Source organism: Podarcis tiliguerta (genome assembly GCF_965153285.1).
Source record: "Podarcis tiliguerta genome assembly, chromosome: 8".
NCBI classification, from domain to species: Eukaryota; Metazoa; Chordata; class Lepidosauria; order Squamata; family Lacertidae; genus Podarcis; species Podarcis tiliguerta.
The window spans coordinates 11599355-11624261 of record NC_139541.1 but is presented as its reverse complement, the minus strand read 5'-3'; the positions used below and the strand labels follow the sequence as shown (position 1 = coordinate 11624261).

The window sequence follows — 24907 nt, the reverse complement described above, 5'->3', positions numbered from 1 at the left end:
CCCATCTAGTCCAGCATCCTGTTCTCACAGTGGCCAACCTGTGGGAAACCTGCAAGCAGGATTCGAACACAAGACCGCCCTCCCCTCCTGAGGATACAACAATCGGTATTCAGAAGCATCACAGCCTCTGACCGTGGGGGTCTCATCAACCCAGCTGGCAGTGCCAATATTCAGGGATGAAAGGAGTTGCAGTCCAGCAACAGTTGTCTGGGGTGAGCCGGCAGCAAATCACACTGTGCAAGTTGGAGTTAACTCTTTATTAGCAAGAACACCATCTGCACCGACTTGGTGGCGTGTCAGGCCTAATGAGCACAGCCTGGTAGGTCTTGCCCCACGAATGAGTTGCCGAGATTAAAAATCCCTGCCTCCCCGCAGCCCTCTAAGTCTCCTCCTCTCCAGGGCTTTCCCCAAACAATTGAGGACTACACCTGCAGGCAGCCAACCTCTGCTCCGCCCTTTTCATGCCTCTTCTGGTTCTGGGAGACAAGGAGGGAAGGGAGCTCATCTCTACCTCTTCATATCCCACCTCCCCTGCTTCATCTTCCACCTCTGATCCTGGACTTTTCCTGCTACAGACTCTCCCAGCTCACCAAGCTCTGCCACCTCTTCAACTTCCGACACGTCCTCTCCCCAGTCTTCTCCATCTGACCACTCAGCATCCTCCCAGTACCACTCCCCGGCCTCTGAGCTTCTTTCCCTTGGTGGTTCCCCATCTGGTTTCACCAACCATCCCTCTGTCCAACCAATCCCTGACAAACATATGGAGTGCCACAAGCTCCCAACCCTTGCCTTACAACGACCTTCCAGGGAAGGCCAATATTATTACATCCTCTTTTTCAGACAGGTTTTTGAGGCTGAATAGGTGTGCTTTCCTTAGGCAATAATAATAATAATAATAATAATAATAATAATAATAATTTATTTATACCCCACCCACCTGGCTGGGTTTCCCCACCACTCTGGGCAGCTCCAAACAGAATATTAAAAACACAATAAAACACCAAACATCCCTAAACAGGGCTGCCTTCAGATGTCTTCTAAAAGTCAGATAGCTGTTTATTTCCTTGACATCTGACGGGAGGGCGTTCCACAGGGTGGGTGCCACTACCGAGAAGGCCCTCTGCCTGGTTCCCTTTAACCTCACTTCTCGCAGCAAGGGAACTGCCAGAACACCCTCGGGGCTGGACCTCAGTGTCCGGGCTGGACGATGGGGGTGGAGACGCTCCTTTAGGTCTACTGGGCCGAGGCTGTTTAGGGCTTTCAAGGTCAGCACTAACACTTTGAATTGTACTTGGAAACGTACTGGGAGCCAATGTAGGTCTTTCAGGACCGGTGTTATATGGTCTCGGTGAAAGCCAACATGGGGTCCCTTTTGTCACCATGTCTCTTCCACAGGGTTAAGCTGAGAGGCGGTGAATGGCTCCCAGTAGCCCAGTGAGCTCCCCTCCAGAGTGGGGATCTGAACCCTAGTCTCCCAAGTCCTAGTCCAACACCCTAACCACTATGCCATACTGGCTCTCAGATATCACAATTGTTCAGCCATTAGGCCATGCGACCAGCTCAGCTCAGTCAATAAACCTCACCTGGCTTGGCAGGCATTCTCCAAGGGTGACAAGTAGAGGGACCAGACCCCGAGGGCTGCAGGCATGATGAAGAGGACTGCCACCCAGCAGCAGGAAATGATCAGGGACATGAAGAGGCCAAAATCGTGGACAGCGGGGATCTGCAGGAGAAAGGAGAGATGGAGGCGGATTTCAATTCTGCTTGCATTTAGGTGGCGTTGTGGTCTAAACCACTGAGCCTAGGGCTTGCCAATCGAAATGCATGTGCATGGGCCTCCTCCGACCCAGATGTGCACCAGAAATAACACTTGCACATGTGCACAAGCTATTTCTGGTGCTCCTTTGACCTGGAAGTGTGCAGCTGCGCAGCACTGCACCGGTAAGAGCAGGAGGCGGTTGCCACGGGCCAGATAAACAAGTCCCTCAGGCCTTACCATATTTTTCACTCTATAAGATGCACCAGACCACAAGATGCACCTAGTTTTTGGAGGAGGAAAACAAGAAAAAAAAAATATTCTGAATCTCAGAAGCCAGAACAGCAAGAGGGATCGCTGTGCAGTGAAAGCAGCAATCCCTCTTGCTGTTCTGGCTTCTGGGATAGCTGCGCAGCCTGCATTCGCTCCATAAGACGCACACACATTTCCCCTTACTTTTTAGGAGGGAAAAAATGAGTCTTATAGAGCAAAAAATACGGTAGTTTGGGAACCCCTGGACAAAAGTTAAGGAAGAAAGAGATTAGAAGGATCTGGCGAGGGAAAGCAGGTGGGCAGAGGAGAGGAAAAGGAAAGGCAGAACTGGAGGATCTGGAGTTGAAAAGAGGGACGGGGGAGAACGAAGCTCATTTTAAATGTGCCAGAACTGAGGAGGCAGACCAATGCCTCAGTGCATTTGCAGGAGAGCTAGATGAAGAAAAGAAGTGAAAGGAAAGCAGCCGCCTGAACAAAACACAGGCTGTTGACTTCAGACTCAACGTTGATTCCTTAAACCATTATGATACGATACAATACGATACGATATGATAATCTTTATTGTCATTGTCCCATAAAGAACAACGAAATTGAAAAAATCTACACCAGACATTCAAAAACCAACAAGCCTGCTATCCTAGCTATTCCAGTCTGGTTAACCCCCTAAAACCTCTGATACCCCATAATTAAATACAATATACTCCCACAGAGATTACCTTACACTGCGTTTAAAACCAAAATTGCATTTGGATAAAAACTGTTTCTCAGGTGGCTAGTCCTAGTCTTTATAACCCTGTACCTTCTTCCAGAAGGAAGAAGCTGAAAGAGATCATTTCCGGGGTGCGCACTATCCTGCACTATCTCTGCAGCTTTCTTGTGACACCTGGAAGCATAGATTTGATTCAAAGTGGGAAGAGTGCACCCAATTATTCTCTCCGCAGTCTTTACAACCCTGGACATCACTTTTTTATCATTTATGCGAGGGGCGGTGATGCTTGTGTTGTATTATTTCCTCATTGTGGAATTGCCATGGGCAAGCTCCACGTCCTTCGAAGTTATAAGCAAAGCTCTCCTGAAAATGCTTACCTGGGAGAAAATGTTGGCTGCATACGCCGCAGCTGTGGTCAAGGAGGTAAAGAAAGTGGCTTTGCCAGCTGTCTGGATGGTGTGGACCATGCGGAGGTGGAGATCTTTCAAGTGTGTGGCCTGCCGGTAGGTGTTTATGAAAACAAACACGTCATCCACACCTGAGATCACACAGAGAAGAAGGGATCAATCAGAACCTGCTCGGAATCAACCAGCATGGTCTTCAGCTGATGTCAGGCTCCACAATATTAAAACCTACCCCACTATGAATGTCTATCTCCCAAGTGAGCTGTTGCCCAGGTCTGTTCCAACATAAAGTTTTCTGTGTATTGATGGTTAAAGCTGTGCCTGAGTTGAGTGACCTGATGCCAAGTTAGACCCTTGGGTCCATCTAGTTCAGTACTGTCCACACTGGCTGGCAGCAGCTCTTCTGGCAGGGGTCTTTCCCAACCCTACCTGAGGATGCTGGGGATTGAACATGGGACTTTCTGCATGCAAAGCAGGTGCTCTGCCGGTGACCTACAGCCATCCTCTTAAGACACTGGGACATATGAAGCTGCCTTATCCTGAGTCAGGCCAATTGGTCCATCTAACTCAGTATGGTCTACACCAGGGGTCAGCAAACTTTAAGCACCAGGCAGGCCCCACAAATAACCCAGAGGTGCATTTTAAATAAAAGGACACATTCTACTCATGTAAAAACATGCTGATTCCTGGACCGTCTGTGGGCTGGATTTAGAAGGCGATTGGGCCAGATCCGGCCCCCAGGCCTTAGTTTGCCTACCCATGGCAGCAGCTCTCTAGGGTTTCAGGCAAGGGGATCCCTGGAGATCCTGAGGATTGAACCCAGGACCTTCTCCATGCAATGGAAATGCTCTGCCATTGAGCCACAGCCTGGTTTTTGACATCTGGGTAGGTTTAGGCCACTTACCAATCCCCACAATCACAAAAGCAGCCACTCCATTCAGGATTCCTAGGTACTGGATCCCAAAGACGACGTGGTAGAGGAAAAGCGCCACAAGGCAACTGAGCCCGATGCTAGCGATCCCAAAGAATGAGAGGAACACTGGAAGAGGAGGAAGAGAGAGCGAAAGATCAAGCAAACCACTTTGCACAGAGAATGCCCCAAAAGCGGATTCACACATGCATGCCCACAAGTGTCACAGTTGGTTTTGTGAACACACAGATGGAAAGCCTTGTGTCTGAGGTGATGGGGAACTATATTGTTACAGCTGCTGGCCAAGCATTTCTCTGTCTCCCCAGTTGCTGGTTAACAGTCCAGAAATTGCCGGCTTGATCCACAGAAGCTACTGTTAGGAGATGGTCTCCTGATTGCTGTCTTGCCAAATGCAAGGTGGTTCCTTTGAAATTGGATTCAGAAGCAATGCAAAACACAAGTGAGTGAGATTAAAGATTTTATTCTAAAGAGCAAGCAATATATACATACCAAGCAAGCACTTGGGAGCCCTCAAGAAGTGGCAAAGTGACTCCCCCATGTTGCCTTTAGTTTGCATGGTCCTGCAGCCGATCAGTCCATGCACAAGCTTCTCAGAAACTGTGCCCAAACCATTATAGATAGCTAGTTAGCTATCCTGTGGCTTGCCTGACTGGCTACGCGCAGATCATTCGTTATTGGCTACTTGCAGATTATTGCAAGTAGTATTCCCAATGCCTCACTTTCTCTAAACAGTGTCCAACATCAAAGAAGGTACTCATCACTATCTCTTCCTCCTAACTGATTAGGACATTGTAGGCTGTTCTCACTCCATCAAAGAACTTAAGAGACATGGAAAGAGGGAAGGAACAGGGGCTGGAAGGGCAATCAGTGTCAGATCACTAACTCTTTGATATACAATTTATCTTCCGGATAGATTGACTATACAATTGCTGAGGTTCTCTCTGGGTTTTAGAATGTGTCACGGCGCTGTGGGTTAAACCACAGGGCCTAGGACTTGCTGATCAGAAGGATGGCACATCAAATCCCTGCAACGGGGTGAGCTCCCGTGGCTCGGTCCCTGCTCCTGCCAACCTAGCAGTTCGAAAGTGTGTCAAAGTGCAAGTAGATAAATAGGTATTACTCTGGCAGGAAGGTAAATGGCGTTTCCGTGTGCTGCTCTGGTTCGCCAGGAGCGGCTTAGTCATGCCGGCTGCATGACCCGGAAGCTGTACGCCGGGTCCCTTGGCCAATAAAGCAAGATGAGCGCCACAACCCCAAAGTCGGTCATGACTGGACCTAATGGTCAGGGGTCCCTTCACCTTCACCACCCATCAGAACTTGGAGCAGCGGACACACCACCAGCTCAGCAGAGGAGGCAGATGTGTTAAGTCAAAGCTACAAGCCCCATTGTCTCCGACCATTGGCTATGCTGACCATTGTTCCACGGTGTTGTTCTGGGACTGGGCAGATTCATGCAGGAGAAGACTACTAATGGCTACTAGGCATGCTGGCTATGCCACAGGAAGGGAGAAAGTGCACCTGCTTGTGGATGAGGTGAGTCATTGGCTTAATCCAGCAGGGCGCTCCTTGTGTTCTAGGTTATCCTTGCTCCCGACATAGCTTACCTGAGCAGGAAGCCAGGATGTAGACCAACACTGCAATGCAGCTGCTGCTGATGAAAGCCAGCAACATGTCATTGTTGAACGTCTTCCTCACTTCATAGTCAAACAAATCCGTCCCACCATACAGCACCTGGACTTTGCTAGGAAGAAACCGGGGGGGGGGGGAGAGAGAGAGTTATGATTACCATCTTCACTTTTGAATACTCTTATAAGAATTTGAGGTTCCGAATACAGAATAAATATTCATAAAGGCACACATATCTAAATATATGAACCGCGTGTCTGTAATAGTATGGGAGAGCAATCCTGAAGCCATTTTGACTCTCCCAATGACCTCAGATATTCCTCTGCAGTAAGGGAGGCAAATAGGGAAAGCCTTCCCATTGCGTTTTTGCTTGCAAATCCTGTCTCAAGGGCACATTTGTGTATGAATAGGGTGAGCCTGTGACCTGGAGTCAGGAACAAAAGCATTAAAGAGGTAAAGAGACCCCTGACCGTTAGGTCTAGTCATGACCGACTCTGGGGTTGCGGCACTCATCTCGCTTTACTGGCCGAGGGAACCGGCATACAGCATGACTAAGCCGCTTCTGGCGAACCAGAGCAGCGCACGGAAACGCCATTTACCTTCCCGCCGGAGCGGTACCTATTTATCTACTTGCATTTTGACGTGCTTTTGAACTCCTAGGTTGGCAGGAGCTGGGACCGAGCAACGGGAGCTCACCCGGTCGTGGGGATTCGAACCGTCGACCTTCTGATCGGCAAGTCCTAGGCTCTGTGGTTTAACCCACAGTGCCACCCACGTCCCTCTAGTCAGCCTACAAGTGCTAAAAATAGGGTCCATGTTGCTTTCGTCGCCCATTTTGTCCCGCAGCTAACCCTGACTCAACTCTTGACTGGTGGGTCAGAGGAAGATCTCAGCAAGAGAAAACCTGTGGGAGGCTGCCTTGTGGCAAATGCAGCACTGCCTTACCCGTCTCATGTCTGCTTTCAGCCAACCCACCAATATAGTCTATTTATTTATTAAAAACTGCCCCAGCAACCTCAGTTGGATCTCAGCCGGCCCCCAGCTGCTGGTCTTCCTACTTACACCCAGCCCAGCATGGTTGCCTTCCTCATCTTCCTCTCCCTCCTCAGTCTCAGTGTTGCCCTTGGATAACCCAGCAAGGAGATGGCTCTATCTCCGCTCCCTGCCAGCCCTCTCTGCCTTCCTCCCATTGCAGAGAGCATCCTTTCCCAGCTGAGAGCAGCAGGATTACACTCTCAAGAGAGCGATTGCTGAGAGCAAGAGAAGAGTCTTATTGCTTCTTCCCCCCACTTCCCTCTGGAGCTTAGCTTGCGGACTCCCAAAGCCATGGATCCCACCTGGAATCCTAATCGGTATTTTCATTATATTAAACCGCACGGGGGAGGAAAATAAGTGAGAGGATTCAGGAGATGGAGTGGCCGACGTGGAGAGCTGTGATACACACACACCCCGATTGCCCAGCTCGCCTGCAAAAAGAGTCTTCAAGCAAAGCTAATCCCAGATAATTAAAATGAGAGAGCTGATAAAGTCTGAACCGCAGGAGAGCAGGAGAGAGAAAAGAACCTGTTCCCTCGCTTGTTCCCTTGCCAGATCTGCCTCAAGCACTGTGCCCAGCCTCAATCCTCTTTCCTCCACCCCTCTCGATCCTCCATTCGTGCAAGGAAGAAGCATTAGCAGAGTTCAAGAGTGCATCCCAGCCACCCAAAAACCCTCAAGGAAGGGCCAAAACAGGGTCAGTGAGAGGTGTGGCTGGGGAGAGTCCTGTGGGCCGGACAGAGAACTCTGGAGGGCCACACTGAGCCAGCAGGTTTGAGGTTATCTGCCTCTCATTCCCACTGCCCTCCCTGGCCATCACAAAGCAGGAGGCTCTCCGTGGCTGCTACCCATGGTGACATTGCTCTTCCTCCCTAGTCAGAGGCAATTGTCAAAGGCACTCCCCAGCCAAAGTAATGCCCATAATAGTTAGCTGTTCATTGTCAAAAGCAGACACTTTGGAGTTCTACGGCTCCAAATAACCATGCACAAAACAGCTATTCCCAGGTCTGAACTCTCTGCAGCAGTTGCAGCAATTGGGGGCTGCTCCCCCTCCCCCTGTTTATATACCTCCCCCCCCCCCCAGGCTGCATGCACCCAGGTGGAGACTGTGCCCCTGTGGAAGCTGCCTCTGCTCTTCTCTCTTCACTCCCCTCCTGGTTCTGGGAGACAGTGGTGCAGGAGAGGCTGGGGGAATCCCTGACCATTCATTTCCTAGCCCTGCCTCTTCCTCCTCTTCTTCCGACCCTTTCTCCGCTCCATCCTCCACTCCCTGTCTCCAATTCTCACCTCCTGGCTGGTACAGGTCCCCCCAAATCACTGCCCCACCTCTCCCAAGTCAGACTCCAGCCCCCACCCCCTTACCCCAATGCACACTCGTCTGTGTCCTGCCAGTCCCTGCCAGTAACAATGCTTCTGAATACCAGCTGCTGGAAATCAAATCTCCTTGCCCACCTAGGGCAGCGGGTCAGTCTAGGGACATGCTGCCTGCCCTCCAGCAGCTGCCAAAAGGCAAGGCCCATCCTGATGGGGCAGGAGGTGGGCGAGACGAGTGGCCTACCCTGTCCAGACAAAGGAGAAAGGGACGTCAAATGGAACGGTGGCTAGCACCCTCCCTAATGGGGAGGCTAACACTGCCTGCTAGTCTCAGAAAGTCAAAACAGCCTCATCTCAAGAGCACCCACAAGAGAGGATCTGTGTCCTTAAATTTGGAGTCTGTATGTCTCTATGAGGACTAGACACTTCACTTTTTGGAACTTGGAAGATTTAATAGACCCTCCTCTACCAGACAAAGGGCTGCAGCAACACCATCACCATAATTTATTATTTATACCCTGCCCATCTGGCTGAGTTTCCCCAGCCACTCTGGGCGGCTCCCAACAGAATATTAAAAACATTATGAAACATCAAACATTAAAAACTTCCTTAAACATGGCTGCCTTCAGATGTCTTCTAAAAGTCAGGTAGTTGTTTATTTCCTTGACATCTGGTGGGAAGGCGTTCCACAGGGCAAGCACCACTACTGAGAAGGCCCTCTGCCTGGTTCCCTGTAACCTCACTTCTTGCAGTGAGGGACCCTCCAGAAGGCCCTTAGGGCTGGACCTCAGTGTCCAGGCTGAATGATAGGGGTGTAGCCGCTCTTTCAGGTATTATGGTTCCTTCCAGCAAAAAAGCAGAGTGGGTTGAGGCAAGCTTGGAAGTGCTTTGCACCCGCGAGCGAAATACCTTCCTTGCTCACCTGGTGGATTGTTTGGCTAGCAAAGCCACGTAGGTGACCACGAAGCTCTGGAACTTCCTCCGTTGTTCTTCCCACCGGTCCTCCACTGAGTAGTAGCTTGGCAACGGAGCACCAAAGAGGATCTCACTGCGCAAGAGGGAGCTCTTCCGGTTCTCCACCGACAGACCCTCATCCACATACCAGTAGAACTCTGGGTGAGTCATTGCAAGCTCCAGGGAACCTTGGGGCAGGTAGAGAGAGATCAGAGGTTTTCAGAGGGAGACTGTGGCTCAGTATTAGAGCACCAGCTTTGCATGCTGGAGGGTCCTGGGTTCAAGCCCTGCCATGTCCAGTTAAAAGGACCTAGTGGCAAGGAGGCAAGGACATAGTGGCAAGGAGGCCTCTGTATGAGACCCTGGCTCAGGGGTAGAACAGAAAGTGTCAGCTGCGTCCCATTGCTGACAGAGAGGGCGAGCATGGAGAGACAGGAGGAGGTATTTAAGCAGGAATGCGGAACGAGGGAGGAGCAGCCTAGTTAATAAGAATAATAATATAATAATAATAATTTATTATTTATACCCCACCCATCTGGCTGGGTTTCCCCAGTCACCCTGGGCGGCTTCCAACAGAATATTAAAATACAATAGTCTATGAAACATTAAAAGCTTCCCTGAACAGGGCTGCCTTCAGATGTCTTCTAAAAGTCTGGTAGTTGTTTTTCTCTTTGACATCTGGTGGGAGGGTGTTCCACAGGGTGGGCGCCACTACCAAGAAGGCCTTCTGCCTGGTTCCCTGTAGCTTTGCTTCTCACAGTGAGGGAAAGGCCAGAAGGCCCTCGGCACTGGACCTCAGTGTCTGGGCAGAATGATGGGGGTGGAGACGCTCCTTCAGGTATACTGGACTGAGGCCGTTTAGGGCTTTAAAGGACAGCACCAAAACTTTGAATTATGCTCAGAAACATACTGGGAGCCAGTGTAGGTCTTTCATGTGGTCTCGGTGGCCACTCTCAGTCCCCAGTCTAGCTACCGCTTTCTAGATTAGCTGTAGTTTCCGGGTCACCTTCAAAGGTAGCCCCACATAGAGCGCATTGCAGTAGAAGCCTGAGCTCCAGGAACATGGAGAAGGAAGGGGGGAGTTCAAGGGGGAAGACGCAGACTGACATTTTAAGCTCGGACTCAGAGGGAGGGCCACCGGAAATAGCCCATCTGATGATGCGTAGGCGTGCAACAATTAATAAGAGGTGTGAACAGGAAAGGAAGCGAAAGTGGGGCTTTAAATGTGGGAAGAGGAAGGGGCAGAACTCAGACTCAGCAACCGCTAATTTGGAAGCAGATGCTGAGAGACTGAACTACTGCCGGAGTCGTCTCGCTTCTGTGGGACAGAGCCAACCATTACAGAAGGTCTCCAGCAACCCCAGGTAGGGTTGGAAAAGATACCTGCCCCCAGAGCCACTGCCAGCCAGTGTAGACAATACTGAACCAATGCTCTAGTTTGGTCTAGGGTAGCTTCCAGGGGGCTTATGGTGCCAGGCACACATTTCTGAGGGGGCACAACCAGGCGCCCCCACAACAGGCTCCCTCATTGAGGCTGGTGCTGATAGTCCCACAACATCTGGAGGGCAACAGATGCTCCCCCACCCCCTGCTATAAAGGTTAGGGCAAAAATCCAGCCCTTGTGACTGCAGGGAGCAAGAGAGATATGCTAGCTGTGCCAAGTGCATTCTAGCGACACCTAGTGGCAGAACACAGTCATTTGGAGTACCACAGTTTCCTCACCAGGAAATATTTTAATCAGGGCATAAACACAGCAGGATCTGATGGCCTGGCAAGCTTTTATGAACTTATTTGCAAGGCCATATGAGATCCCAAGAGCACTAACAACTGGCCAGATATCTCAAAGCAAAGCATTTTGTCTGCCTGATGGTTGGGCCGGTGCCCTGACCCAACAATTCTCACCTTGAATGTCAGCCAGATCCTGCCCTAGGCCATCATAGTAGATCTTCCCACCCCTCTCCGTGGGGAAGAAGTAAGTCATGAGAGAACTAGGAGGGGAACAGTAGGAGTAGGAACCCAGTGGGAGATCCTTGAGGACCTCATGGGGCTTCCAGCAAAAGTCCCGGAAGTGAGGGTGGTCCATGATTTTGCGCTCAATCTCGTGGATGGTGACCAGGCGCTCAGAGGTGAAGATGTTGTTCTCAGCGTCTCCGCGGGCCAGGAAAATGAGCTCGATGCGCCAGTGTGCATGGGTTTGTGTGTTGGTGCTCACAACGGCATTGGAGTATTCCCAGTGGGACAGGGCGCTCCGTGGCTGGCGGGAGGTTTGGTTGGCCAAACCGGATTGACTCTGGAGTGAGGGGCTAGTCCTCTCTTGGTTCAGGCTTCTGCGCTTCCGCTTGGCAGTGCCAGCCGGCCGCGAGGCATTGCGGTGAAGGTGCTGCAGCTGCTCAAATATCAGCTTCTGCAAAGTCTCCGAGTTGAAGTCCGTCAGGTCCCGGCGGTTGCGGCCCCAGGAGCCGAACTGGGACTTGAGGGCAGAGGCCAGGGCGTCAAAGCGCTGCGAGGACTCATGGTTGCGGATCTCGAAGGCATTGTACGAGATGTCAATGTCCAGAGCTGGGTAATGAAGGAACATGACAATGGCTAGGGTGGTTGGGATGGCACAGCCCAAGAAGAGGATGAGGCTGGCTGAGTAGGGGTTGGTGAAGATCCAACCCACGGCATTCCAAAAACTAGAGGTAGGCACAGCTGTGGCCGGAGTCCGTGGCCTGGGATTCCACTGGCACTTCCCACAGAGCTGGAGCCCTTCCGTTCTCTTGCGGGGGCCGGTGGTTACCTCCTCTTCCTCATTCACCCAAGCATCTTGCAACAACGGGTCATCCTCAGCGTCCATCCTTGACACCTGGAGGCCAACAGGAAAGAGAAAAGGGTGTGAGCTTAATAGGTTGGCATTGCTTTTTGGATGGGATTAAAAGGTAAAGGGATCCCTTGTTGGGATACTGCCAGGGAGACAAAGTCCATCTCGACTCCATGTCGTCTCCGGACGTCCATTGACCTCCCGTAGACACGCAGTATCAGCAATTAGCGACAGGAGCTCCAGAAATAGCTTCCCACATTCCAGAGCCGATGCACGCTCTATCAGCAGATAATGCACAGCGAAAGATGCACCAGGAGAGCATGATTTACAAGTTTATTCAGCATTGATCAGAACAAAGAAAAACATGACTGCCTGCTTCAGATGTCTCCGGCAGAGAGAGAGAGGGGGAAACGAAAGCAAAGACACAACAGAAACATCCTGTGAAAACAGGAAATGCGCAGACTCTGTGACTCAAAGCCTGCTCCCTTTTAAGGTGGAACGGAAATATCCTAACACCCCTGACCATTAGGTCCAGTCACGGATGACTCTGGGGTTGCGGCGCTCATCTCGCTTTATTGGCCAAGGGAGCCAGAGTACAGGTTCTGGGTCATGTGGCCAGCATGACTAAGCCACTTCTGGCAAACCAGAGCAGCGCACGGAAGCGCCGTTTACCTTCCTGCTGGAGCGATACCTATTTGATCAGTAAGCCCTAGGCTCTGTGGTTTAACCCACAGCGCCACCCGCGCTAATAGTTTTCCGTCTGCTTCCTTCCCCACAGGTGTGACATTGCTAGAGGCACTAATTGTTTTTCCTGTTCGGAACAAGTTTGGGCACATCCTAGTGTTTTGCATAACCATTTCTCTCAGGCTTGAGCCCACATCCTTGCTGATAAAATGTGTGCTCTTCCTTATCACTGTCCCGCAGGTAGTTATTTTGTCTCGTGTGTGTAGCCCTTACAACAGAAACAATGTTAAGGAGTACAGGCATAGCTATAGAACACTTTAGAATCTATGGATTTGATTCCCTGCAATAAAATAGGACCTTGGACCATAGTGCAACTGTTCTTCCGGTGGCATAACTGAATATTACCATATAGAATTCTAAAATGTCAACCCCCCCCCCCTCTGTTTAGAACACACATAACTGGATAGCTGAGTTGGTTAGAGCGAGGGACTGATAACTCCAAGGTTGCATGGGACAGCTGCATATTCCTGCAATGCAGGGCGTTGAACTAGATAATCTTTTTACAAACACACACACACACACACACATTTAAATTTTCTGTTTTACAATTTAAAATACTCATTTAAGCAATTTTAAAATATCAATGACTTCCCTTCTTCTCTTTCCATGGTTCATTTTACATATCATAAATCTCTGCATATTTTACATAAACTAAACTATTCAGTATTTCAATACTACAGCCATCAAAACTTGTTTACACTGTTGAATTTATCTTAATGCTGCCAATGTTTTCAAGTGTACACAATTCCCCCCCAAAAAATATTCAATAAATGTTTTCCAATCTTCTTTAAACATATGTTCTCCTCTTCTCTTATTCTATATGTTAGGTTCACAAGCTGCGCATATTCCATCAGTTTAAGTTGCTCATTTTCCATTTTGGGGCTAACAAAACACGGGCCACCGTAGTGGAATACATAAAAAAACTTTTTTGACACCTGGGAATTTCCAATTAACCCCCACGGAAAGGGCTCAGGTTTTTTGGGGGGAAGTACAGTGGTACCTCAGTTTAAGAACAGCCCTGCTTACTAACTATTCAGTTTATGAACTCCACAAAACCAGTAGTGCCCTGGTTTGCGAACTTTACCTTGGTCTACAAACGGAAACCAAACAGTGGAAGGGCACCGGCGACGGGATGCCTCATTAGGGAAAGTGCACCTCTGTTTAAGAACTGCTTTGGTTTAAGAATGGACTTCTGGAACGTATTAAATTAGTAAACCGAGGTACCACTGTACTTTTAAACATTTTTTCCAATTCATTATGGATTACTGTGGTACCTCTGGTTAAGAACTTAATTCGTTCCGGAGGTCTGTTCTTAACCTGAAACTGTTCTTAACCTGAGGTACCACTTGAGCTAATGGGGCCTCTCAGGTCTGCCGCGCTGCCACCACACAATTTCTGTTCTCATCCTGAGGTAAAGTTATTAACCTGAGGTACTACTTCCGGTTTAGCAGAGTCTGTAACCTGAAGCATTTGTGACCCGAAGCGTTTGTAACCCGAAGTACCACTGTATTTCCCAATATTCTTTTACCCTTCTTCAGGTCCACCACATATGAAAGAACATTCCCTTCAGCTCTTTGAATCTCCAGCACTTATCTGTTTCAGTCTTATACATCTCAGCAAGCTTACTCAGAGTTAAATACCATCTGTAAATCATTTTCAAGTAGTTCTCCTTGACTAGGTGATCCTCAGTGTTCCTTCCAAATCTGCAATTCTATTATTCTAATGCAAGACCATAGCTTATTAAACTGTGCTGCATTCAAATGTAGCTTAGCATTATGTGTGAGCATTGCCCAGCAGCTTAAGCAAGGGTTGTTTCCTGCTGACAAAATACAATCTGAAACCATGGTTTGTTTCTGGTTTATGAGCCTTGGGTTACTTTAATCATGACTCATGTGAACCTAATACCCATTCTTAACTGTGGTGTGCTTGACCATCACGCCTCAGACACCAAACTAATAAGGAATGAGGCAAGAACAGCTGAAAAACAAAGCAAACTTTGGAGAAACAAGTCATGGTTTGTTTCATAGTCTGGCGGACAAACCATGTTTCAAATCAGGGATGCAAAAACAGCGGCCCTCCAGATGTTGTCGGACTACAACTCCCATCAATCCCAGGACTAGAAATCCAAATCTTTGATGTCTCTCAGGTCCAGTCGTGGCCGACTCTGGGGTTGTGGCGCTCATCTCACTTTATTGGCTGAGGGAGCCGGCGTACAGCATCCGGGTCATGTGGCCAGCATGACTAAGCCGCTTCTGGCGAACCAGAGCAGCGCACGGAAACGGTGTTTACCTTCCCGCCGGAGCGGTACCTATTTATCTACTTGCACTTTGATGTGCTTTCGAACTGCTAGGTTGGCAGGAGCAGGGACCAAGCAATGGGAGCTCACCCCATCGTGGGGATTTGAACCACCAACCTTCTGATCAGCAAGCCCTAGGCTCTGTGGTTTGACCCACAACGCCACCCGTGTCCCTTCGGTAGAACCCAATAAAAATCCTACTGAGGGCAATAGCAATATATACTAGATTATAGCCTTAATAACCTCATCACCAGTAAAAAATATTACTCAGCTATAGAAATAGCACAAGCAGAGGAGAGGGTGTCATGTCAAAAGCTGCGCATTATACATAAATAACTCTACAAAAGTGTCCAAAATTGTCTTCTTAATTGAGTCTTCAAATTGCAGTTGGCGCATCTCCCACGGCCAAATGTGATATGATTCTAAATCTGCAATCATGCTTTTATCTGCTGCTTCCGGGGGTATATTTCTGTATCATTGTCAAAGAGTTCTTTTTCCATTTGTGTAAACCACCTTGAAGTTCCAATTTGATGTGGGTGGTAGACCAATTTAAAACAACAGCAACAAACAAACAAGAACCTAGGAGCCTTTCTGAAAGTTGCTGGACCATAGCGCACATTTTCTTTTACTATTGGCCATGCTGGCTGGGGGTCAAGGCAGCTGGGGGGGGGGGGTCAAACAATATCTGAAGGGGCAAATGAAACAAACAAACGAAATGAATATCAAAGACTGCAACTGCCATCATCAGTTACATGATCACAGAAGAAGAAGAAGAAAGAAGAAGAAGAAGAAGAAGAAGAAGAAGAAGAAGAAGAAGAAGAAGACGATGACTCTTGGTGATGCTGGCTTGTGCTGATGGGAGTTGGGGCTCCATCAACAACTTAGGGCCCCAGATCTCTGAAATAAACAAACTGCTCCTCAAAGGCAATCCTCATATGTCAGAACTTCCAAGTGTCTCTATTTTCCAGGGACAGTCCCGGATTTACAGAGGCCGTCCTGGTTTCTGATTTGATCCCAGAATGTCCTGCTTTTCCTTAGGACATCCCTATTTTTACTGAAGCAATGTTGGCATGTATGGAGTTATGTGACCCCCGAGCCAAGGAGATAAGGAACTATACAACTATACAAAGGTTTTTTATGTTTTGTGTTTTATTATGTTTTATATATGTTAGAAGCCACCCATTGTGGCTGGGGCGACCCAGTCAGATGGGCAGGGTATAAAATAATAATAATAATAATAATAATAATAATAATAATAATAATAATAATAATAATAATAATAATATATTCATTGGAGAAATGTTGGATGGCATTCTATACTGTATTTTTTATTTTATTTATGATTTTCAGTTTTACACACTTCAATAATTTTACAGTCATTTTAACATTTCAAAATTTGACTTCCTTCCTCCTCTTTCTGCAGTTCTGTAAATTTTTAATATTTTCTGCATATCCAGATTAACTTGACTTTCTCATTTATTTAACTACTTTAAATATATACTCTTATAAAACTGCAGTTCCACAAGTTTTTGTATCCATTCTTCTTTTGCTAGGACTTCTGATTCTTCACATTTGGGGGCAAGTAACATTCTTGCCGCTATAGTCGCATACAGTCATACCTCGGATTGTGAACGTGATCAGTGTGGGAGGCACGTTCACAACCTGAAGCGCTGCATCTGAGCATGCACGTGACGTGATTCGGCACTTCTGCACATGCGCATGATGTCATTTTGTGCTTCTGTGCATGCACGAGTGCCAAAACGAGTGGGGCTACCTTTGAAGGTGACCCAGAAACTACAACTAATCCAGAATGCAGCAGCCAGACTGGTGACTGGGAGCGGCCGCCGAGACCATATAACACCTACATTGAAAGACCTACATTGGCTCCCAGTACGTTTCCGAGCACAATTCAAAGTGTTGGTGCTGACCTTTAAAGCCCTAAACGACCTCGGTCCAGTATACCTGAAGGAGCGTCTCCACCCCCATCGCTCTACCCGGACACTGAGGTCCAGCTCCGAGGGCCTTCTGGCGGTTCCCTCACTGCGAGAAGCCAAGTTACAGGGAACCAGGCAGAGGGCCGTCTCAGTAGTGGCACCCTCCCTGTGGAATGCCCTCCCACCAGATGTCAAAGAGAACAACTACCAGACTTTTAGAAGACATCTGAAGGCAGCCCTGTTTAGGGAAGCTTTTAATGTTCGATGTATCACAGTATTTTAATATTCTTTTGGAAGCCGCCCAGAGTGGCTGGGGAAACCCAGCCAGATGGGCGGGGTATAAATAATAAATTATTATTATTATTATTATTATTATTATTATTATTATTATTATTAAACCCGGAAGTAACCTGTTCCGGTACTTCCGGGTTTGGCATGGTCCGCAACCGAAAAACCTGCAACCCGCAGCGTTCGTAACCTGAGGTATGACTGTACATGAATAATTTCTGTACAGTTTGGGTAGTTCTGTTCCTATAATTCCCAAAAGGAAAGCTTCTGGTTGTTGTTTTTTTACAAACATTATTTTAAACATCCTTTCCAATTCATTATACAGTGGTACCTCTGGTTACGTACTTAATTCGTTCCGGAGGTCCGTTCTTAACCTGAAACTGTTCTTAACCTGAAGCACCACTTTAGCTAATGGGGCCTCCCACTGCTAGCGAGCCACCGCCGCACGATTTCTGTTCTCATCCTGAAGCAAAGTTCTTAACCCAAGGTACTATTTCTGGCTTAGCGTAGTCTGTAACCTGAAGCGTATGTAACCCGAGGTACCACTGTATATATCATATCCCAGTAAGCGTCAACCTTACTACAAGACCACCAGTTATGATAAAAAGAACCTTCTTTTTCTTTACATTTTCAACACTTACAGTAAACCACTGTGATCCTTGGATGAAGGGTTGTATATACCTAAATTAAATAAATAATTTAATTTAATTTAATTTTAAAAAGGTACCCTCGCTATGCTCCTCTACAAACTGTCTCAGTACCACAAAGTGGCAAGCTGCCAGATCCAGACAGCAGCCTTGACTCTTCTGTTCTCTGTCCTTTTTGACTCTGTTGTAAATAAAAATATGCCCTTTTCCCTTATGGGGTATCCAAGAGGCCATATAGAGTCCTTACATAGGTTTCCTATTGGTAGGAGAAAATAACAGAGGTCAACCAGAGAATATTGAGAAGCAAAGCAGCTAGTAAGCTTGATCTCTATTGATCTGTTGCAACAGGGCACTCGCCTCACACGCAGGAGAGGAAGAGGACCCCCAAAATTGCTGTGCAAGGGCTTATTAAGACTTTTGAAATTCCCATTCTCTAGATCAAGACCACCCCCAGAAACATTATGCATACATCACAGAAGGGGTGTAACCTAAGACCACCCCTCAGATACATCCCACCTACATCAGAAATTTAATTGTTGTTTTTCTCCTGTCACAGTTTATCTCCTGTCTGGCAAGTTACTTGATTTGGATTTCCTGGGGAGCCTGGCCATTGTTTTGTAGTGGTAAAATACTTATTTCCTGGGCCAGGTCACAGGCTCACACCTTATTCAAACAGACATATCTTGTGAGGAAAGAGACAATGGGGAGGCTTTTCCAGTTTAACCTTGCAGAGAAAGGATTTGGTCAGTTTAAGAATCAAAATGGTTCCAGGTTGGTCTTCCTGTGTTGATCTATGTATGTGCAGTTATGAACATTACCATATATCTAATACCATAAAATTCCTATCACAACTCCTTTTCCAGGCCCTTTCCAGAGGGAGCCCTCAGTCATTCACTTGACCATTCCTACAGGCACCGAAGTGAATCCTTTCTCTCCTGCGCTTCACGGCTTCGATCACTATCCCATCGAGGCATCTAGTTTAGTGGCCTTGTCCAGACTGTCTGGCACGGAAGAGATTTTTTAAATTTATTTTTTACGCTGCAGGATGAAATATATCAAGGCTCCTTTTTCCCTCTCATTAAGGCTGAGAGAAGATCTTCCTCTCCCCGTCCCCTCCCCACACTCCCCTCCGGTATTTATAACCTTGTTATTTATTCTCCATGCTGGAACACACACACAGAGACAAAGACCACTGCTTTCTCCTTCCTCCACCAGCTGCCCTCCCATGGCTTGTCACTGGGTGGAGAGCAATGCTCTTGACAGGCGGCAAGGGATGGGTCTCGCCTGTTAAAACCAGGAATGGGGGGGCAGTTTAATGACCCCCCCCCAAAAAAAAATCCCAAGTCTCCACCACAGCCTCTAACTAAGGCCAGGACAATGACCGTTGACACAGGCACCATACATACACAATAGCAAAGAGGCTCAGAAAAACAGTCCATAAAATTGTAGCAATAAGCAGATACCATTATTATAAGGGGGGAGGGACTGCTCCCATTTCCCTTATGTGGGATGCGGGTGGCACTGTGGGTTAAACCACAGAGCCTAGGACTTGCCGATCAGAAGGTTGGCGGTTCGAATCCCCGCGACGGGGTGAGCTCCCATTGCTCGGTCCTTGCTCCTGCCAACCTAGCAGTTCGAAAGCACATCAAAGTGCAAGTAGATAAATAGGTACCACTCCAGTGGGAAAGTAAATGGCGTTTCCGTGCGCTGCTCTGGTTCGCCAGAAGCGGCTTAGTCATGCTGGCCACATAACCCGGAAGCTGTATGCCAGCTCCCTCGGCCAATAAAGCAAGATGAGCGCCGCAACCCCAGAGTCGGTCATGACTGGACCTAATGGTCAGGGGTCCCTTTCCCTTATGGGGTATCCAAGAGCCTGTACAGAGTCCTTAAGCAGGTTCCCTATTGGAAGGAGAAAATAACAGAGGCCAACCAGAGAATATTGAGAAGCCAAGCAGCTAGTAAGCCTGATTTTTATTAAAGTGTCGCAACAGGGTCCCCCACTCCCCCCACGAAGAGAGGAACCCAGACCAATGGTGTGCAAGCTCTTATATAGACTTTTGAAACTGTCCACCCTGTAGCCAGAGACCCCCCCCCCCCAAAAAAAAACACATCATACATACATCACAGAAGGGGGAAATCTCCAACAAAAATCCTGTTTGTCAGGATACCTCTTTTGTAAACAAAATCTGCCCTTTTTCCCTTATGGGGTATCCAAGAGCCCGTATAAAGTCCTTATGTGGGTTCCCTATTGGTAGGAGAAAATAACAGAGGCCAATCAGAGAATATTGAGAAGCAAAGCAGCTAGTAAGCCTGATCTTTATTAAAGCTGTTGCAACAGGGTTGCAACACGCAGGAGAAAGGAGGAGAACCCGGCAGTGGTGTAGCGTGGGTTGTCAGCACCCGGGGCAAGGCAAGTAATTTGCGCCCCCTAACCCGTGGATTTGCGCCCCCTAACCTGTGAATTTGCGCCCCCTAACCCTAACCCCCAGATGTTGCGCCTGGTGCGGTCGGCCCCCCCTGCACCCCCCACGCTATGCCACTGGAACCCGGAACAAAGGTGTGCCTGCCCTTATATAGAGCCCTGGAGCTCAAGACCACCCCTCCATACATCATACATACATCACAGAAGGGGTGTAACCCAAGACCACCCCCCACAAACATCATACGTACATCACAGAAAAGGTGGTCTACAACAGAAATTTGAATGTTGTTGTTTTTCCTGTCTGTCAGGTTATCTGATCAGTCCTTATCTGATTGCCTTTCCTGGTAGTCTGCCCATTCCTTTGAGATGGTGATTTCTAAATTCCTGTAACAAGGAAGGTTTTTTTCACCTCCTCCCTCCTTGCAGAGAAACATTTGGTCAGCTTGGGAGTCAAAATGGTTTCAGGACGGTCTTCCTTTGCTGATCTATGTACGTGCTTGGTTGGTACATTTATGAACATTGATTATATATATAAGACCTTAAATTTTATTATTACACCTGATAATGGCCAGTGATTGCTCTACCTGGGCAGCCTGCCCATTCTTTTGCGATAGTAAATGCTTTAATTCCTGAATCCAGGTCACAGGTGCACCCTATTCATACACATATACGCCCTTAAGACAGGATTTGCAAGCAAAATACAACAGAGAGGCTTTCCCATTTCCTTCCTCCTTGCAGAGAAATATTTGAGGCCAATTTGGGAGAGTCAAAATGGTTTCAGGATTGCTCTCCTGTACTATTTCAGACACATGGTTTATATACCTATGCATGTGTTTGCCTTGTAAATTTATGAACATATGATTTATATATATATATGAGACACCATGTATAGTACTGTTTCCTCTGACTATCCAATAGAGAAAACTGTAGAAACTTCAAATAATGCCAAAGATTTCCTTGGTTCCAGTGGCTAATGATTCCACTCTAGAAGAGGGGAATCCAGGCCTCCCCTGCCTCCATAATCAATGGACCAGACAGATATCTGTTGATGGAGTTTGCTGAAGCCAGGTATTCACAAAGTCCGGAGGGCAAAGATTGTTGGGGAAACGCCCAGGAAGGCCTGCATATCCAAATTCATTTCATTTGCTCATTTCATTATCTACTTGAAATATGTACTGTTATGAAACTGCAAGTTTTTACAATATTCCTGCCAATGTTTTTGTCGGTTTTCAAATTATCTGTAAATATTCAATAAAGCATTTCCATTCTTTTATCAAAAGTTTGTTATCTTGATTTCTTGTTCTTCTGGTAAGTTCCGCCATTTCTGCATATTCCGTAAGTTTTTATATCTATTCTTCGTTTGCTGGGACTTCTTCTGCTTCTTTCCACTTTGGGGCAAGTAGCATTCTTGCTGCTGTAGTTATACATAAATAAATTTCTATTCAATTTAGGTAGTTCTGTCCCTATGGCTCCCAAAAGAAAAGCTTCTGGTTTGTTTGTTTTTACAAAAGTTATTTTGAACATCCTTTTCAATTCATTGTATATCATTTCCCAGTAAGAGAGACTCCTGCCCCAAAACATGTCTGCCAGGCATACGGCAGGTTGGTGCAAGTTTGGGCAAAATAGCCCCATGGGCCAAAAGGACAGGCTTAATGGTCCTGATTAGACCCACAGGCCAGAGGCTCCCTACCCTTTCTCTAAACAAACAGCTCAGGACTCCCGGCACCTTATTACAGTCATACCTTGGGTTACAGACGCTTCAGGTTGCACCTTTTCGGGTTGCGGGTGCACCGAAACCAGGAAGTACCAGAATGAGTTACTTCCGGGTTTCGGCACTCGCACACACACAGATGCGCTAAATGGCGCTTTACTCATGCACAGAAGCGCTAAATCGCAACCCGCGTGTGCACAGATGCAGCGCTGTGGGTTGCGAACGTGCCTCCCACACGCATCACGTACGCAACCCGATTGTCCACTGTATTCTCCTGCATTTGTAGACCAGACTGAGAGACAGCACTCTAACCACTGTGCCACCTTGTGCTCTTCCCCCACGCACCTGCCTTTGCAGAAATCCAGCTCTGCAAGCCTATGACCACATATCCCGAGTCCTGCAGCCTCCGTCCCTCCAAGCTTGAAAATGGAAGAACTTCTTCCACTCTCCGAAAGCCTTCCTTTCCCCCCGAGCAAAATCCTTTATCTGCTCCCACCCCCGACAATTTCCGTGCCGGAGAAGCCTGCTTTGTAGCTTGACCCTGAAAGTCACAAGCAATTTCGAAACACAGCCAAGAAGCAATTTGGAGTTTCACCTCTTTTTTTTACCCCCTCGGCAGAGGTGCCTCTGCATGTAGGCGTTGGGGGAGGAGGGGGGGGGGAGCCTCCAGTTTGGATGAGACTCAAAAAAGGAAAAGCTTCCGCCAGATCCTGCTCAAGGGCACTGGACTGAGCACTTCCAAGAGGCAGGCTTAGCAAAACTAAAACACAATAGAACGCTCCAATTTTCTCCTTGGAGCCCTTCATTGGATTCATCAAATCTTGGAATCAAAACTGTAGTGTTGGGAGGGACCTTGAGGGCCCATTGTCTAGGAAACTCGCAGGCAGAATTCAAGAGCACTCTCTGCTCCTTTCCAGCAACTGGAATTCATGAACCTGGTTGCCTCTGAACGTGGAGGCAGATATGGTGATTGCAGCTAGGAGCCATTGATCGCTTTATCCTCCACAGGGTTTCTCTCTCTGATCTAGTGAGGCTCCTCTTAAAATTATTAGGAATGCTTAAGAACACAAATAAATTAGAAGAGCTCTGCTGGATCAGCCCAAAGACCCATCTAGTCCAGCATTCCGTTTTCCCAGTGGCTAAATACATGTCCCTATAGCCTTTAGCACGTCCCTATAGCACGTCCCTGGGACGCGGGTGGCGCTGTGGGTTAAAAGCCTCAGCGCCTAGGGCTTGCCGATCAAGAGGTCGGCGGTTCGAATCCCCGCGGCGGGGTGCGCTCCTGTTGTTCGGTCCCAGCGCCTGCCAACCTAGCAGTTCGAAAGCACTCTCGGGTGCAAGTAGATAAATAGGGACCGCTTACTAGCGGGAAGGTAAATGGCGTTTCCGTGTGCGGCTCTGGCTCGCCAGAGCAGCGATGTCACGCTGGCCACGTGACCCGGAAGTGTCTTCGGACAGCGCTGGCCCTTGGCCTCTTTGAGTGAGATGGGCGCACAACCCTAGAGTCTGTCAAGGCTGGCCTGTACAGGCAGGGGTACCTTTACCTTTTATAGCACGTCCCTATAGCCTTTAGCAAAGGTGTCATGGGCTTTGAAGACGCTCAAACTCAGGACGAAAGTGGGAAACGTGCTAAGAGGAAGGCACACTTGGCAAACCCTCACCGTGATCAACTCCCACCCAGAAACCTATGTTGCCACTGTGGAAGGATGTGTGGATCCAGAACTGGCCTCCACAGTCACTTTCGGAGTCACTGTTAAGACCGTGTTCATGGAAGGCAATCTTACTCGGCTATGAGGGATCGTTGAAGAAGCAGCAGAATGAAGAAGTCCTTTCTTTCATCTGCCTTGAATCTGCTGACATTCAGACTACCACTCCCATAATCTCTGACCCTGCTGGGACCAATTGGAGTTGGAGTCCAGCTATGTTGAGAGTGATGAACATTTAGAGCACAGCCTCCTTCAACTTTGGGTCCCCGCAGGCGCGCCAACTCTAGGGAGCAGAGGTATTGTCAGCTCCCAGTCACAGACAACTCTGGGGTTGCGGCGCTCATCTCGCTTTATTGGCCAAGGGAGCCGGTGTACAGCTTCCGGGTCATGTGGCTAGCATGACTAAGCCACTTCTGGCGAACTAGAGCAGCGCACGGAAACGCCGTTTACCTTCCCGCCGGAGTGGTACCTATTTATCTACTTGCACTTTGACGTGCTTTCGAACTGCTAGGTTGGCAGGAGCAGGGACTGAGCAACAGGAGCTCACCCCGACGCGGGGATTCAAACTGCCAACCTTCTGATCGGCAAGTCCTAGGCTCTGTGGTTTAACCCACAGCGCCATAGGTAGGTGCTGTCAAATAGGTTTGGGAATGCCACAGCATGCTGATCCAGGCAATATAGTGGAGGCTAGTCCATTAGGATGAATGGGGCCCTGTGCTTCCGCCAAAACTCAACCTGCCCTCAGTCAGCCCCCGCCTGCCTGCCTGCCTTCTTACTTACAGCCACCCCTGGGGGAACGGGGGTGGCCCTGCCTATCAGCATCCTCCTCCTCATTCTCAATGTTGCCCCTCATAGAACTCAGCCAGGAGAAAGGAAGAATCTGCTCTGCTTGTCACCTGCTCTGGTTTCACCTCCTGCTGGCCTCTCTGCCTTCCGTCCTACTGGTCTCACTGCATATACATCACTGTATATACATATCCGCCTATATACATAAAAAGGTAGGACTGTTGTCATGCTGCAGATTATGCAGCTGCCAATAGTGTGACCAGCTTCCTCCTCCTGTTGCCCCTTGTAGAACTTGGCAGGGTGAAGTATGGGGACAAAAAACAAGAATGGGTTATCATTGGGCTCTGGCTCAGTCAATTCTGCCCCACCAGTCCGACCCACCACCATAACTACAGGACCGCCTCTCTTGGTATGCCCCATGGAAGACCTTACAGTCCGCAAATAATAACATCTTGGAGGACCCAGGCCTCCAGGAGATTAGACTGGCCTCGACCAGAGCCAAGGCCTTTTTGGCCATGGCCCCGACCTGGTGGAATGCTCTGTCACAAGAGAACAGGGTCCTGAAGGATCT

General features: G+C 48.3%; 1 protein-coding gene across 5 annotated transcripts in view; it reads right to left on the bottom strand.

Moving 5' to 3' along the window:
* Positions 1 to 24907, bottom strand: part of DISP3 (dispatched RND transporter family member 3) — a 95030-nt gene that overhangs the window by 38470 nt on the left and 31653 nt on the right. For 4 of the 5 annotated variants that reach the window (XM_083453721.1, XM_083453722.1, XM_083453720.1 and 1 more), the window contains exons 2-7: positions 10905 to 11847; positions 8971 to 9190; positions 5678 to 5814; positions 4047 to 4181; positions 3116 to 3276; positions 1584 to 1723 (exon numbers count right to left, since the gene is read on the bottom strand). In XM_083453721.1, the coding sequence (XP_083309847.1) occupies positions 1584 to 1723; positions 3116 to 3276; positions 4047 to 4181; positions 5678 to 5814; positions 8971 to 9190; positions 10905 to 11838 (1727 nt within the window). In that variant the 5' untranslated portion in view covers positions 11839 to 11847. Of the gene's footprint in view, positions 1 to 1583; positions 1724 to 3115; positions 3277 to 4046; positions 4182 to 5677; positions 5815 to 8970; positions 9191 to 10904; positions 11848 to 15421; positions 15496 to 24907 lie in introns of those variants that run through there. The other variant, XM_083453723.1, reaches the window with a different exon arrangement.